This window comes from Rhea americana, unplaced genomic scaffold (assembly GCF_003343005.1).
Source record: "Rhea americana isolate MKP2758 unplaced genomic scaffold, rheAme1 scaffold_193, whole genome shotgun sequence".
NCBI classification, from domain to species: domain Eukaryota; kingdom Metazoa; phylum Chordata; class Aves; order Rheiformes; family Rheidae; genus Rhea; species Rhea americana.
In genome coordinates, this window is record NW_028186072.1 from 961335 (window position 1) to 977635 (window position 16301).

At 46.9% G+C, this 16301-nt stretch overlaps 1 protein-coding gene across 7 annotated transcripts in view; it reads left to right on the top strand.

The window, feature by feature from the left end:
* Nucleotides 1–16301, top strand: part of MBNL1 (muscleblind like splicing regulator 1) — a 115367-nt gene that overhangs the window by 78691 nt on the left and 20375 nt on the right. For all 7 annotated transcript variants that reach the window (XM_085302859.1, XM_085302854.1, XM_085302855.1 and 4 more), the window contains 2 exons: nt 4324–4494; nt 10940–11140. In XM_085302859.1, the coding sequence (XP_085158985.1) occupies nt 4426–4494; nt 10940–11140 (270 nt within the window). In that variant the 5' untranslated portion in view covers nt 4324–4425. The remainder of the gene's footprint in view (nt 1–4323; nt 4495–10939; nt 11141–16301) is intronic.

Here is a 16301-nt window from a genome sequence, read left to right on the forward strand (position 1 = left end):
GCCGGCGCCCGCGCCGGCCGTGCCGGTGCCGGTGCCGGCCGTGCTCTCCGGCGGGTGCCCGGTGCCCCCTCCGGCGCTGCTGTGCCGGCAGGCTGCTCCCCTTTGGCAGGCTGACGGGGGGCTCGTGCGTCCTAGCCGTAGGCGCCAAGGTCTCCTGTACTGTCGCCCCGAATATTTAATACAGCCGCGGGCGGTGCAGGGGAGCGGGACAGGAAATACTGTCAGCATCGAGCTGGTGTCTTCGTCCCCGCACCCTTCTGGGGCGGGCTGACTGCGAGCCCGCCGTGCGGCCGGCAGTGACGGGGAGGAGCGACGCCCCGGCGGTCCCGCGGCAGCCGCTGCGCACCCCCGGCACCTCGCTTGGCCGAGGCTGGACGCTTTAAAATATTGCTGACATAACGCTGCCTTGATTTAATGGCAGTCGGGCTGCTTGTTTAGTTCAGCCTGGGCTTGCTGCCTAAATGTTGTTGATATGATAGCTGCAGAAAAACATCATGTGACAGCGGCCTGCGCTTTCCCGTCTCGCTTTCGCGTTCCTGCCGGTGAAGACGCAGGGCGAGCGAGGCTGGCATTGCCGCGCGCGCCGCGTTCTTCCTCTCCCTCTAGTGCATGTTTATGAAGAGCGTGTGCACGAAGTCTAACTGCTATCAGCACGGCATTATCTTTGTAACTCTGTTGTCAGGAGTCAAGCGCTTCGAGTGTTATAGAGTGGTGTTACAATAGCACTAGTTATAATCCGGTCTAAGGGAGCCAAATTTCAGCGTGTGGCACCGTGGCGGCGCAGTTGTGTGCACAGGCGTGCCCGTCTGCAGCAGCGCCGTCCGCGCACGCGGCGTCTCTCCTGGCGCGCGCCGCGGCCTCCGGCCACGCTGCCGCTCCTCGCCGCCGTTGTGGGCAGCGGCCAGCCTGGCCTCCGGAGCGGGGCAGCCGGGGCAGCCGGGGCAGCCGGGCGGGCGGCGCGCCGGGGCGGCCCCTCCGTCGCGGCTCCGCTCTCGGTCCGGGACCTTCGTTTCTGCCCGCCCGGTGAGGAAGCACCGTCTGCCTGGATTGAAGCGGCTGGTGATTTACTGTCTAACGAAGAGGGTGCCTCCCAGCGCGTATCAGGACCGTACATATTTTAAACAAAATAAATTTTAATCGATCAGGATGCTGTTAAAATCCTACCAATGCACTGGTACAGTATCTCGGTTGATGTGCCAGAGTATTTGATTTTCGTTTCTCAGAATTTATGCATTTACAATACTGATTTTTTTATTATTCAGAAAAGGCCCACCGAGTAGAGTCAGAGAAATTAAAATCTGCTTTAAACTTTCGTGACTTAAGTTATTTGAGTTTAGTGAAGAGATAATTAAGAAATTACTTGTTTACAGTATAAAAGAGATTAATGCAGTCAGTGTTCTAGTTACAGATTTTTAACAGTGCTTTTCAACCTATAGTTTCTAATTCCTGGGGCTTCTGTGGACCATTTCTGATGGATCCATGGAATATAAAACATAAATAGAGAAGAAAGACTGTTTCCAAAGAAAGAAGTCTACACCTCTTTTGSAAAATTTGCTAGGATCTGAAAATTYAAAAAGGGTGAAAGTGAAAAGCTGCACCAGACTCCAGAGGGACATAAAAACAAGAAAAAAGATGTACATTTTTTTGATAATAACTAATGATAACTAGCCATAAGCAGAATTTACCCAGGAATGTGGCATATTTGTGTAGTCTTTAAGTTAAAATAGATTGTCTTCCTAAAAGATCAGCTACTGATCAGATAGAAGTGATAGGTTTGGTGAAGAATGAACTGCGGGAGGTTCCTCGCTTCCCAAGAGGGAACCGACAGGGCATGTTGGATTAGGTCATTGCAGTGATTTCTTCAGGCCTTAAAACATTCGACTCAATGAAATACATTAAATAAACCTGCTGTACAAAACGACACCAAATTTTAGATTCAATCCAACAAGGTGTGGAGCAGCCTAAACCCCATTTTCATGGGGACACGTAGCACTGTAAAGCACTGAGCTCTCCGTTTTGGTGCGAGTGTCCTGGYTTGTAGTTCATCTCTTAACAATCTACACGTGTGAAATGGAAAAGGGAGAAAAGTATGAAAATCTTTGAGGTAAACAAGGAAATTGAGTTTAATCTGCGTTTCTGAATCAGGATCGTTAATTGCTCGTCTCTGATCCAAGGAGCACGTGTTGTAATTTCATCTTACTCGTTTAGCAGTAATTAAGGCTGAATTTCACACTGTGCCAGTGTAAAATACCATCTTCCAGGCACCCAGTAAATGTATAATTTTGCCCCACGTTAGCTAGCAGTAGCAGCAGTTAACTCGGGTTTTTCGTACCAGAAGAAAAGTTGACATAAATCAAGATGTTAAAAGGGGGTTGCCGTAGCGTACGGSCTGGTGCTGCGGGGCCGTGGGGGGAGCGCGTGTCGGAAGGAGGCCGGGGCTGCCCGGCCGTCGCGGCTCCGGGCGCGATGCCGGCCGGGCGCGATGCCGGCCGGGCGTTCCCGCGGGAAGGGTGAAGGTGCCGTGAAAGGCACCTGCGTGCTGCTCAGAGCCTGGCCGCCACGGAGAAGCGTTCTTTCCGTTAGGTTGGTGGATCGTCCTGTGCAAGGATCCCCCAGTGTCAGCCGGCTAGCCAGGAAAATGAGCTTTAAGAAACTTGGGCTGCCACCAGGAGAGACAGATGGCTGGGGGAAAAATACCAAGCCATTTATCCTAACTGAAGGAGAGACAAAAATGATAGTACGTATTAGGTTTCTGGCAGAGCCTGTAACAAGAATATACTTTTACTTTCTGAGGAAAATTGCAGTATAAGGTCAAACTCTATTGAATTAATGTTTCCTGATAAAAATGGTTTCTTACTTAAATTAAGGCTGTCTTTTGCCTTGTCATTGCTCCTGTTTGGATTTATTTCAAAGATGAACAAATAAAGCAAAACGTTCTAATTTAAGGAACCTGTTCTCCCCAGCTTTCTCCTTTTTTAGTTTTTGTGTTATCATCATCCTTTTTGTGGAAGAACAGGCTCCAGCGTTACAATTTTAAAGAACGGTTAGTGTGTAAAGCTTCCCTATTACTGAATATGCGTTTTTGAAAGTCATATGACATGTTAGATCAGTCTTCTGCCTGGAATGTCTTGGTTACGGTACCTCTGGGGAGGTAGGATAACTGTAACGATATTTGTAATCGGTCATTTCAGCTAGGAAGAGAGAGATTTTCCTTCTCCCTTTCCTGTGCACTATTTTCAAACGCTTGTGTTTGCCAGCGTTGTGCAATCAGTGTCCCCTTTGCTCTTGCAGTGCCGGGGATTTTAGCTGTTTTTRCTTTGGAGCCACAGTTCAGGAGAGCTTGGGAAGTCAGGAAGTTTTTTGGAAGTCATGTTTGTGTCCAGTTCGCAGCAACTCCCTCAGCCCCCGCGGCTTTTGGCGCGGAGCTGGCACCCGGAGGCGCCCACACCAAGAGCTCTGTAATGAAAAGCCTTCGTTAAACATTGCCTTAGGGTGGTGCCCTTACCTGGGAACAGGAAACCTGCCACCCAGGGGGGTTTAGACAAATACTCTATACACCATTATTATTATGTGAATGGTTTTCAGATTGATGACTACCTTCTAATCCCAATAACAATGAAAAATTTAAGAATAAGTTCTGCTTTTCTTGTTCGGTTCATTCAAATACAGCAAACACGCATTGGGTGTAAGAGCATTTCCTCGGCCAGGCAGCGTCGCAGGTCTCGTGAGTGCTGTCGAGCCAGTGCYGTTTTCCTGCCAAAACGGCTGCCTTTGCCTGCGCATCCTGCTGCGATCTCGGGGCTGCCCTGCCCCTGCGCAGCAGAAAGAGAAACGAGCCTGTAACGGCCCCCGAAGGGGCCGTGAGCTTCTGCGGGCTGGCTGCGGAAGCCGCTGCGCGCCTGCCCCGATGCCTTCCGCCTCCGGAGCGGCTTGCGGGGGCAAGTCTGCAGGCTGGCTCTGGGCTCCCGAGCCCCGACCAGCAGCGCCCTCGGCGAGAAAAGGCTTGTTCCCGTACAAGCGGCGCATGTTCTACTTTCAGAAGAACTGATGTTTGCTGGCCTTTAGCAACTTCTGTAGTATTTTTAGATAAAGCATTTAAAGCATTTTTAGAGCTCTGCTGCTGGAGTATATAGTTTAGAAATCCAAAGCAAGCAGCTGATAGAATTGTTTAGTTGCGCTGATCTGTATGTCATAATTCAGAGCATTAGCTAGAAGCTTTCCCCCTAGATCTTTAATATTTTCGTGTTTGTTTTAGTCAGTGACATAATGCAAGACAATATGCCTATGCCTGTTTAATCTAGTTATGTTAATTCTCTTCTTCAGGGTCGATGTTCAAGGGAAAACTGCAAATATCTTCACCCACCACCACACTTAAAAACACAGCTGGAGATAAATGGACGCAATAACCTGATTCAGCAGAAGAACATGGCCATGCTGGCCCAGCAAATGCAGCTCGCCAATGCTATGATGCCTGGCGCCCCGCTGCAGCCTGTGGTATGTGCRCGTTTTGCCTTGTGTCCTTGAGAGACCCCAGGTCTAATGAACCAAAGTAAGCTGGCAGATACAGGGGCCTGTGAAACCCCACGGAAGTTGGTATCAGCCTGAAACTGATGGAGAAATCAAATACAGTAAAATGCTAGTCTGTATGTCTTTATACTGCTTAATTCYTCCTTGCTTGAAATAGCATTGTTTACTTTTCATTAATTTAGTAGTGTGAAGTAATGTATTTCTTAATTTTAATGAAGTGGCTGATCTACATGGAGTTCTGGCAAAAAAGACTTTTCATTTGCATTGTCATATGCATGAGGACATTCCTGTTTCTGAGAAGATTCCCACTGAGTGTTTTCTACTCATTAAAGGGAACCTTCTCTTAATATTTCTTGCTGGAATTGGACTTTGCTTTGTACGRCACATTGTCAAGCAAAATTGAAAGCTTGCCCTGATGATTTGTGCTGAATGCCAACCTGACACACAGCGTCAACAGATCAGGCAGGGCAGGAAGAAGGATAGMTGCAGAAGATGACATTTTCCACAGAAAAAATGGGGAGGAGGAGAAGAATCTATCAGAAATCTCTCGTCTGGTCACAGCATAGTGTATTCACACCTTGTACCATGTGTATTTCCCTGGTACTTCGTAAATACATCCAGTAGGGTATTTCACATTGTTGACCTCCTTGGGTTGGTTAGTTTTTCATCCTCAGTAATCTGTGGTTTCAGCATACTTAAACATGGTTGTCATCAACCAACCATACACATACGCGTTTGGAAGTCGGCTGCCCTGTGCCAGATAGCTCTCTAGTGCAATCCAGAGAGGTCAGCTGAGCTAAACTGTGGATAAATTTGGCCCGGAATCCTTTTCATATAGCTTGCTAGCACAAACATTAGAGGGTACTCATTAATGTATGAGCGAGGCTGACACATTCTGCATAACAGGGCACACAAAATGTTCCCCTGGCTGAAGCAGTCTCCTCTGATAGGTAAAATGGCAGCACAGGAAAAAATAAAGTGGATAAAAATCTGCTTCTGCATTAGTTGCTGCTCAGACAGTTGCTCGGTTCCTGTCATTTATAGTGACAAGGATAGAATTTGGGAAGTTGGATTTACCTCTAGATATCTTCCATTCCAGGATCTCATCACACAACCTATATTTAAGCTGTTAGATGAGCTGTTCAATTTAACTTTTATTTCAGAGATATAGTAACAATTAATATTGCTCCAAATACAGCTAAATGCTTAGGAAAAATCAGCTCAGCAGAAAGTACTCTCGTACTTGTGCCAGATGGTTATTTGGTCTCATATTTTGTGGGTCTAAGAAGTACCAGTAAATATTACTTGGCTTATTTGATTTAGTAGCACAACTATTGCTTTCTCATAGAACTTTATGCCTCAACCATTTCAAAAAAAGAGCGTGCCAGGGTGGGGGGAAGCAGTAAACGTTTTGGAGGGATTGTCACATTCGCTTTGATACCAATTATCACAGGATGAGAAGAGAGGACATTTTATTTTCTCTCTTTTGATAGGTTTTTCTTCACATAAAACCATGTATAGTGCATAAGAAAGGAAATGAACTGAGCAGTGTGAGCACAGAGGCCGCAGAATGCCCCAGCCCCGTCCTGCTTTCGGAGAGGGCATAATCCAGCAAAGCACAACCTAGTTGTTGCTCCATCTCGCATTCATGTGGGGCTGCCTCTAGGTTGGTGCCCACTGAGGATTGTTTCCAGACCTGAAATCAAATTAAGTGTCTGTGCAGTTGGATAGCTCAAAAGCAGGCTGTGCTTCATGTGCTTTAACTCCAAGCAACCTCAGAATATTTTTTCTATTCCAGCATTTCAAAACCAAAGTGTGTATGTGCCACAATTTTTTTGTTATTTCCTGATTTGGGTACAGTAATATGTCATTAGAGTCAGCAAATTCATATTTGGAGCTACAAAAAAGCTTACCTATCAAATGCAGAAGACCCCATGAAAACCATTGCTTAAAATACGATTCTTTATAGTCCTTTGGTGTGTTTATTTCATTAATGATAATCAGATATAACTCTCTGGTTTATACATATCAGTGTGTAAATGGTACCAACATTCGGATAAACATGAAAAATCAACATTTTAATGTAGTGCTTTAGATTAACATTTCTTTTTAATATAAACAGAGACTAGCGTGAAGGTATGTTAATCAGTAGATGAAATTCTGCTTTATGCTACACTCTCACAGTCCCTAAGAAGAGCAAAATCAGAGCCAGTATATTTGAAAGTATAGCATAAAACTTTTACATGTGACTGGATCATTTTTGTATACAATCGTTTGAGTTCAAACATTATGGAATTTGTATTTTYAGAATTGAGTCTCATTCATTACATGGATTCATAACAAGACCCGCTGGGTGTGCCACCAGTATTGTTTCGAAGTGGGTGCCCTCCTCGTAATTTGGCCTCAAAACTGCTTTATTTTTTCAGCACAGCTGAAGCAGATGTTGTTTCAGAGTGTTCTAGGAAGTACTATATATCATCCTATCTAATGATGCTTCAGTCAATGTGTGTATTGAATAAGAAATCAATACCATATGCTTTAATAAAAGCAAAGTGAACTAACCTAATGAGAGACTCTAATTTAGTAAGAAAAGCAGTAAGATGGATTCATTTGTATTTCTGTTTGACAAATGCTTTAATTTTCTTAGCTGCAAGTAATGCCTCTGTATTTTTCCTTGGTTCGCTCTTTCATCTGCCTTTAGTTGGCACGTGGGGGGGTTCAGGAGACGGGTGGGCATTGCGCTCTGCCTGCTCACGGCGTTTCTCCCTCCTCACCTGGAAAGCGGTGGGTGGGAAGTTGGTCTCARTCACACTCTGGTGCTGGGCATTGTTCTACCAGGTTCATGTTGCTGTTGTGAAAGCAGCAGTCTCGTGCGTGTGTTAGATCCTGGATGGGCCTTTCTCAGCGTCGAGGGGCGTGCTGAGCGAGAGGAAAGCGCAGCAGGGGCCAGAAGGTGCAAACGTGAGGCCCCCGCGCTCGCTGGCTGCGGAGGCGCGAGGGGTGCGCACGCGTCTGACACGGCCGGCGACGGAGYGGGGAAGGCCAGCTGAAGGCATCAGGTTTCCCAACCCCTGTGTGTTTATGTTCACGTCTTACCATGGYGCTAGCGTGATGCTCTTTCTATACAAGCCCACACTGGTAGGACCTTTTAAGTGGGCATCTGTTTCCGCTGCCTGTGCAGCACTGAAAAATACCCAGCTGCACTCTGCAAGCATCCATCTGCAGCAAAGCACATTATCACAGCTTCTTGCAGTTCGCTTTTTAATTCACAAAGTGGCTGTATGTTGTAGTTTTTTCTGCCTGGGTAGGGCTGTCTTGTGCTTCCCTCGGTGTCGCTGATTTTTATTAGACGATTCTGTTGATGATACGCTAAAAGAATCCAGCTCCCTTTTCGTGCCGGGGCTGATTCTGCGCGGCTGACTAGAATAAAGCGCGGCAGCAAATCCACTGCTCTTGCCCGCAAGATGTACAATGCTGTTGGCTGCAGCAACTGATCTCAAAGGTGCCCCCACGTCCCCCTCTCAGTCCACAGGCCCTGCTAGCAAGTTCTGCCTTTGCGAGCCAGAGCCGTAGAGGTCAGCCCTCCTGATTACATTAACGCTGGTTGTGCACGATGCAGTTTTAGAAGAGAATTATTCTAGGGATGAGATGACAAGGGCTATTAGGCATTTTACAGTGCGTATTCTCCTTCATCTCTGGTCTTCCCACTGGTCTATGGGAACTGCTCTTTCCTTTCCTCGTGTGCTAGTGCGTTGCCTCGCGTAGCAGAGTCCCAGCGCTGAGGCCAGCAGGTAGCAGTGTGGCTTGGTGGTGGTGACCGAGCAGTGTGAGGTTGGAGTCTAGAGGTGAGCAAGTGCAAGCTCAGCTGGCAGCAAGCAAGACCGACAGAAGCCCAAAGGCGCAGGAGGAGCTGGGGCAGAGTGGGAAGCAGCCCTGGGTCCCTCCGGCAGCCTCTCCTCCCCTGGTGGCCTCAGGGCCCCAAATTCTCACCGCTCTGAATTACAGCGCAGAGCCCCGCGTGCAGGACGGGGCCCTGTTGTGGGCACCCGCTGGGTCTCTCTCATCTCCGTGGAGCATAGAAATGTTGTGCTTCTGCATCTCCTCCTAGTCCCCTAATTTGTTTCATGATGAGATGTGAATGATGTATTTCCATTTGTTTTAATAACAGCTATGAAATTTCATTCTTTTCTTTCTAGCGTTAAGTTTTGAGGGTCCTTTCCCTGCACCACCACAGTCCTGCGGGGTGCTGCGCGTGCTGCACAGTTTGCAGCCGATCTGCTTGGCTGGTGTGATGGGGTGGCGTTACCAGTGACCGGGAGGTGCGTGGGCGTCTCCGCGCCCGTTTAGCTGCCTCTTGAGAGTAAGGAAGCTCAGCAGGAGGAACGAGTAAACTGAAACGAATGGGGTTTTTTCAAAAAAAAAAAAAAAAAAGATTAAAACTGTAGGCTTAAGATTCAGAACAGGAAGAGACAGAGAAGCCAGTGTGTCTGTACGCACGGTGTTACGCAGGCGCCTTCCCGCTCCGTCCGTGCCGCGGCGCCCGCGCGGCCGTGGGCTGCCCCGGGAGCCTGCGCGCAGGCTCTGGGGCAGGCTGACGCTCGTCGCCGTTCCTCCAGGGCCGATACATAGTCAGAGATTTTTTCCAGGTGCCGGAGCACACAGCTGGCTCTGTGCCGTTGAGAAATTCCTGCGCTACCCAGAACAAACTGTGCACTGCCCGCTTCCAGCAATGTCGTGTTCTCTTTCGGGCAGTGAAGTGTCTCAGAGACTGGGCTAATATGACCACGGGATAATTATTTATCTTGTATTTTACACGTTTACAGCACATTGCAAATTACCTGTGAGTTACAGAATAATCTGAAGTTGCCCTGATAAAATACGCTGTTATTTTGCAGTGGTCTAAAGGCTACAGGGCAGGATATTTATAGCAGGGTACGATGATCTTGGAAGAAAATAAATAGGACAGTCCTTTATTTACAGTACAGTGGGGATATTGGGCCAAAATCAACCACTGATATCTGTGAAGATATACACTGACTGGCCTGTTCATAGTTCAGTTTTTAATGTACATTATTACATAGATAATAACTCAGAAATGAGAAATGCAGTTGATACTACATTAATATTATATTATTTTATTTCCTGTAAAATTTGCATGTTTCTTTTTCATTTACATTGATGAAGAACCAGAGACCTCAAAGAAATTACTTCCATTTATGCAACTGCCTTTTTTTTCCTTTAATAATCTCCACATATGTTTTTGTGCAGTGTTTAGAATGGACTTGCTCCTTGCTTCCAAACAATTCAGTCATTTCCTCAGGAATACAAAAACATGTGGTTTTGTATGCTGTCTGGCTCAAATAGATATGAAACAGAGAGAGAAAAAGAGATGCATTAAACTTGTAGTTGTTTTTCCCCTCTAAAAATTACTTTGGAAGAAAAATGTAAATGCCTTAAGTAACCACTGTATGTAGATAGCAAAGAAAGCAGTCCAGCCTAATTTTTTCTGACAGTTACACTGGTAGAACAGTGCCTTTGTATTCACTGGGGCAGTTCAGTTATTTAATCTTTACTCCAATGTAACAGCACTCATTTGGTGTTACAAAATTATTTGGTCTTCTACAGCCAGTTATCTTCACAACATGCGATAGCCTGCAAGGGCAGCAGAGTGCTTTGGTTACTGCCTGTTTCTTTTTTTAAAACAAACAAACAGAAAACCCCGGCATTTGCATAGTCTCTTGTCTCTCTCTTTGGCTTAATGTTTTAGTCTAAATAAAGCTTATCACTCATGCTGTGTATTTCTTTCTGACTATCTGCACAGACAGCCTGTTTAATTTTATAACAATAAATGATTGCCATTATCGTATTTTGGACTTCTTCTTGTACTAAACTTCTGCAATTTCTGAGCCAGTGCTGATTTACCTCTTGGTTAAAGATGCATTTATCGGTGCCTGTAAAGTCTGAGTACAGTTTGATGGAGGGGGTGCGTTGCAGCTGTCATGCAGCTTCTGTTTGGATGTTTGTGCACATTTTCCACGCGCTCCTCTGAGATGCTCAGCCTTTCTTCTGTGGCCGCGGGCAGTGCTGGCTTTCAGCGGCGCTAGTCCAGCGGGGAGCAGACGGGAGTGCAGGGCAAGCACTGCCCCGTGCCGAAGCGGGTGGGAGCAGGAGCGTGCGCAGCAGAGGCCGACGGCCGAGACCTGGCCTCACTGAACGCTCCCTTGTTAGTGAGTTACGTTTTGGGGGCGTTCTTCATCTTCCACAGAGAAAACAAATGCTTATCTTACATCAGTAATGCAAATACACTGCCATTTGCTTAAGATGATAGCCACAATGTTGTTATGTTGACAGCATGCTATTCATGCATGATAGCATAAATATTAAAGTTTCTTTCTTTTTGTTTTAATTGCAGCCAATGTTTTCAGTTGCACCAAGCTTAGCCACCAATGCATCAGCCGCCTTTAATCCCTACCTGGGGCCTGTCTCCCCAGGCTTGGTCCCAGCAGAGATCCTGCCGACTGCGCCCATGCTGGTTGCAGGAAACCCTGGCGTCCCGGTTCCTGCAGCCGCCGCTGCTGCTGCCCAAAAGCTAATGAGGACAGACAGATTGGAGGTAGGAACTCATATATGTTATTTATTGTCGCAAGCAATGTCATTTAACTTGTCTCCTAATCATAAAATCTTCTTCTCGCAAAAGAAAATTACGTAAGTTTTGATTGAACTGTTAATGTCGCATCTTCCTGGCGGTTAAGGACAGAGAGCGACTGAATGATTGTACTGTAAATGAATGCTTGCAGTTATTCTTCTGACCTACTGCTACAGAAAGAAATAGAAATATGGAGCCCTTTTAGGAACAGCTACAGCAGTAGCAAGAATGCCCAGAAAYTGTGTTAGTGTGGAATGAAGGGGCATGGACAGCAAGTTTCCAGGGTYTGATATAATGGCAGCACTTCAGCTATCTGGATTAAAGATCATCTTCAGTTTCCATCTTATTTCCATTCTGGACATGTGGTGTTAATGCTCCCTCGGAGACCTCCTRTTCATTGTTTATCATCCTTCCTTACAACCCTTACAAATGTTGGTCCTCTCTAGCTGTTATTCTCCCTTGCCCTCAATCTTTCTTATCTACAACGCCTGACAGTGTTTTCAGCACCTTATCGCGCCAGCAGCCGCGTGGGCTGGGTGCCAGCGGCGTGCCGCGGGCTGCCAGGGCCCGAGCACAGCCTGCTCGCCGGCCGTTCGCCGCCTGCATGCCGGGTTGGTGGCTAAGAGGCAGCGTTTAGAGAGGCCCAGCAGTCATGGCAGTCCCTTTTCCGTCGCTGTCCTGTGTCACAGTACCCGAGTAGAAGCATCTCGGTTGTCCCTGCAGCTGCGGTGTCTGATGTTTGCTGCCACCTGTGCAATGCTGTACCCTTGGGCTGTTCAACCCGCTGTCGTGACTCAGTTACCTGGGTGGGAGCACTCCCCACTGCTCCCCACGTGCCCTCCAGCACATCCGCCAGTCCGCACCTCGGTCCTTGACATGGCACATTTCTTAGCAACCAGCATCGTTGGAATTGTGGATCTTTCAAGGATCCTGTGCTGCGTGGTGACAATGTAAAAGCTCAGGGGTTTGTGATGTAAATTGGTTATTCTACTTTTAGATCTGGTTCCTGAGTACTTAGGGAACAAGATGGGAGGAGGTAAAAACGATCTCTGTTTTAAAATGCAGTCAGTCATCATTGTAATGCTTTTCTTTCTGCCTGTGCATCTGCATTAATAGGAGATCTGTTTCCTTACAAGGAAAGTTAATTCCTTTTTCTCAGTTATTTCATCTCTGACTGACAAGTTGCAGCTTGGAAAGTTGCAAGTGAGAAGTAGCACAGTGTCACCTGGCACCAAACGTTTCCTAGGGTGGTTGCAACTATTCTGAGAGCTTACATCATCCTGGTTTCCCCTTTCGCAGGATCACATCACTTCCCCTTTTAAAGCTGTTTTCTCTGAGGAAAGAGTTCCCTGCAACATATTCAGGTTGCTGGAGAGGGGGTTTTGCTGCGGCCCGGCACTGGGGCATGGGTGTCTGCTAAGAATTGCCAAGGGATTTTTTTCCCTCTGATGATTCTTTGTTGCACAGTGGGTACTGGCCAGAGATGGCTTAAAAACAAAATGCAGTTAGATAAGTCCATAAATAAATCATGCTGTGTTCTGCAGTGAGTACCAGAAAGAAGAATGCTGCTTTGTGGGGAGCCCTGCAGATCGGGAGGCCGAGACCGGCTGGTGCGTTTGAGCACGCTCTCGTCCGTTGGCGGCAGCAAGCTTTGAGCAGTAACGTTTTGGCGGGTGAGCTCAGGTGCCTTCTGCTCCCCTGCAGGAGCCAGAGGCGCTGGTAGTCCCTGCGCGCTGGTCCTGCCAGCGGCCTCCGTGGTGCAGGGAGAGGAACGTGGAAATCCCGCCTGCCCGTGGTACCTCCGGAGCAGCGCTCCTGCCTGGCAGCACCCAGCGCCCGCAGTGCCTAGGGCACTCGGCCAGATTTGGCGTYGCGGCAGGCGTGCAACCGTGTGTGCGCCGTATGACATGCCCTGGTTAGTCCTCCAGACCTTCGGCTCTCTCAATATTGCTATTTAAAGAAGTGATCAGCTAGTGAACCAAATTCCCGGCACCACAGCGGGTTATTCTCCTGAAACATCCAGAGGCACAAACCACAGCCTGCCGGAAAAGCTGTTTTTAAAAGTTAGAACAAGGCCGCCAAAACGTCTGAAATCAGTACAATTTCAAAAAGGCCAAGTGTTTTTGCTTAGAACTTGAATGGAAAAAAAGATTATGGCTGAGTTGCAAACCTCTGAATAAGCTCTGAGACTTAAAGGAATTCCTTATYTGTTGTGTTTCCTGATGAATACAGTCACTGGGTAAGGATTGCTYCTTGATCAGACATTCCCCCAGGAAAACACGTGCATTACCAGAGCAGGCAGGGCAAGGCCTACGTGGTTGAATTCCCGCGAGGTGGCCCCATCGCACGGGTGGTGGGACAGCCCACGCTCTGGGACTCAGGACTGATACCTGGTCAAGTGCAGCACTTCCTTATCGGCCATATTCTCCAATTTACTGACATCCTGGCTGAATCTGTATCCAGCGGCCGCCTTCGCTGTAATTGTGCTTATCTCAGGGGCTGAGCTCTTCAGAGATTGCCTCGTCCGTGAAGGAGGGATCTCCTAACGCTCTGAATTTTCAYCCCCTGCCTTCCCAGTCAGGGCTTCCCTTGGCTCTGCTGCCTGCTGTAGCAATAGTACCATTAAGATCACTTAAAAGAAAAATCCAGCTTCTTCCAGCCTCTGAGCTGCTTAGTTTTGCTTTTTATTTTGACTGTGATTGAGAGCACATCCAGGTTTACCCACTGACTCTCTACAATTCCACACTGAGCTGCTATCTTATAAAAATAGCAACTGCTGAGGAGGGACTGGGCTTTTTTCTGTCTTTATTTTTCCCTTTAGAACGTGCATTTTAAGTAGTGAAATATGCAAATGAGAACATGATTTGCCAACACTTTTGAGTGTGTTGGYCATCTGATGTGAAATATCTAGATTTAATATATGAATACTGAATGAGCAAATCATTTTTATATACAGAGTATTGATTACAAAAATGCAGAACCAAATTGAAAGATTTTATGTGACCTAGCTCTTAGCTGGCAGGTTCTGCAGAGTATGTATTTACCTGCTCTTCCAGTGAGGTTGTTACGGTTCTTGTCATTTGTTTTTACATGACTACAGAGCTTTATATGGCTTAGCTCTCTCCCTTGGAATGAACTGTCTCTTGAAAAAAATAACTGCTATGATGTTAGTATCTAATCTTGGAATATGATTTGTTCTGGTTAGAATTTTAAATACATATTTTCAAGAACGATGTACTTTACCATTAATTAAGTTAGCACACGTGCTCAAGATACTTAACTGAGTGCTTCCACGGTTGAAAGCTCTTAATAAATATATCTAGAATTTAAGGGAAGCAGCCAGGCAACAGAGACCTGTCAGATAATGCGTATGGTCTCCTGAATAAATATGAGTATCTTAGGATTAAGTTGGTGACTGCTGCTAGTAGCAGGATTGATTTCAGATGCATTTGGACCATGTTGTTCATTTTGCATAGCACGYGGACGTTTGGGTGCCCACTGCAGTCAGCCTCTCCCATAAGGAATCTGGCTGGCAGGGTGGAAATTTCATGGTTGTGACGGCTTTCCTCCTATTCCACTTCTGCCATAAATATCTTGAACAAAAGTATGACTCTTTTAGTGAAGTAGAAAAGAACCAGATAAGGACAAGGAAGTGAGAGAGAAAGGGGTTACCTAACTATTTTGTTTTTTTTTAAAAGCGTGTTACTTTGATTTGAATAAYCATCACTCTCTTTTAAAAACACCCAAGAGTCAAGAGTGACCACCATCGGTTCTTCAAGCTGCTCCTTCCTGCTTGTTTCGTATATACCATCATTTGCCACAAACRGACAGCTTAGGAGTTCTTGGAGATTTTCAGACCTTGGCTAACACGAAAAGCTGATCTAGCAGTGCCAGTATGTTGGCTGAAATGTTCAAAATATGCTGGATAACAGCGTTCCCCGGGTCCCTGATCTTGAGATACTCTGTTCAACGTAAAAAGGAGCCACAAAGTCCGACTGGTTCGTGGCAGGGCAGCAACCCGAGTCGTGCCGTGTCCCCCCAGCCAGATCTCTGTGCAGCGTTTGGGTGACCAGCGTAGGCCTCGGGCATAGCAGAGGTCGTGCTGCGGGTCCAAGAGGGGCAGCTGGAAGGCCAGGAGGGCGGTGGGAATAGCGCCAGCCCCAGGGCAGACCGAGGGAGGCCGCCAGCCGCAGCTCCGTCTCCACTGCTGTGCGCGAAGAACCGCTAATAGCCCAAGCCCGATTCCTCCGCAGATGAGCTAGACTCCTGCTCTAGAACTTGTGCCTTCCAGTGCAGCATCTGTCTTTAGTTTATGTTTCTTAAGTTACTGAGTGGAAAATTATGATATTAATTACAGGGTTATGTAAAAATAAATAAATAAATAAAAGCTCTCCAGATTGGAAAGACTAGACCAAATATCATGCTTCCATGCCTCTCTCTACTTAAGCAGATGGATGATATATTACTGTGTGCCTGTGGCAAAAAATAACATCGTTTTCAGTGCTTGTTTGTAAATAAACATGAATTGGAAACTGCTGGACGTTCTTGGATGGTGTCATGGTGGCAGAAAGGCATTCCTGATCGCACTGATTAAAATGACTGGCAGTATGATGGTTTGTGCCTGATTACTGTTGCCCGTAACTCAGATATCTGTTAAAGAGGACTGTGAGAGAATCATTCATTGCTTATCTCAGCTGCTGCATCACAGCTGTGTGAAAGCTTGCTGAATACAGGCCAAAGATTGTCTTTATCTGCCTAACTAGTTCAGTTTTCTGGTCGTTTTTCTTTGGCTTTTAACCACGGTAATGCTAGCTTATCTAGTTGAATGCGTTCTCTTTCTCTTGCTGTCTGTATTTATAGGAMTGTGTAAGTACGTGGGGCCTGGGTATTAACCGAGTAGCCCTGGCTTGCCTGTGGGGTGGGTCTGAGGTTCAGCCCGGGGTAATGACCGAAGGCAGCGAACTTACCAAGTGAAATCATCCATTTTAGTCTGCCTAAGAGGCCGCTGTTTGGGAGAAGACACCGTTCCGTGGCCCAGAAGGTGTTCCTAGGCGGGCGGGGGCACGGGAAGCCGCAGGTGCCGGCTCTGGGCGTGCGCGAGCGCGGGAGGGGCTGGAGGCGGCCTGAG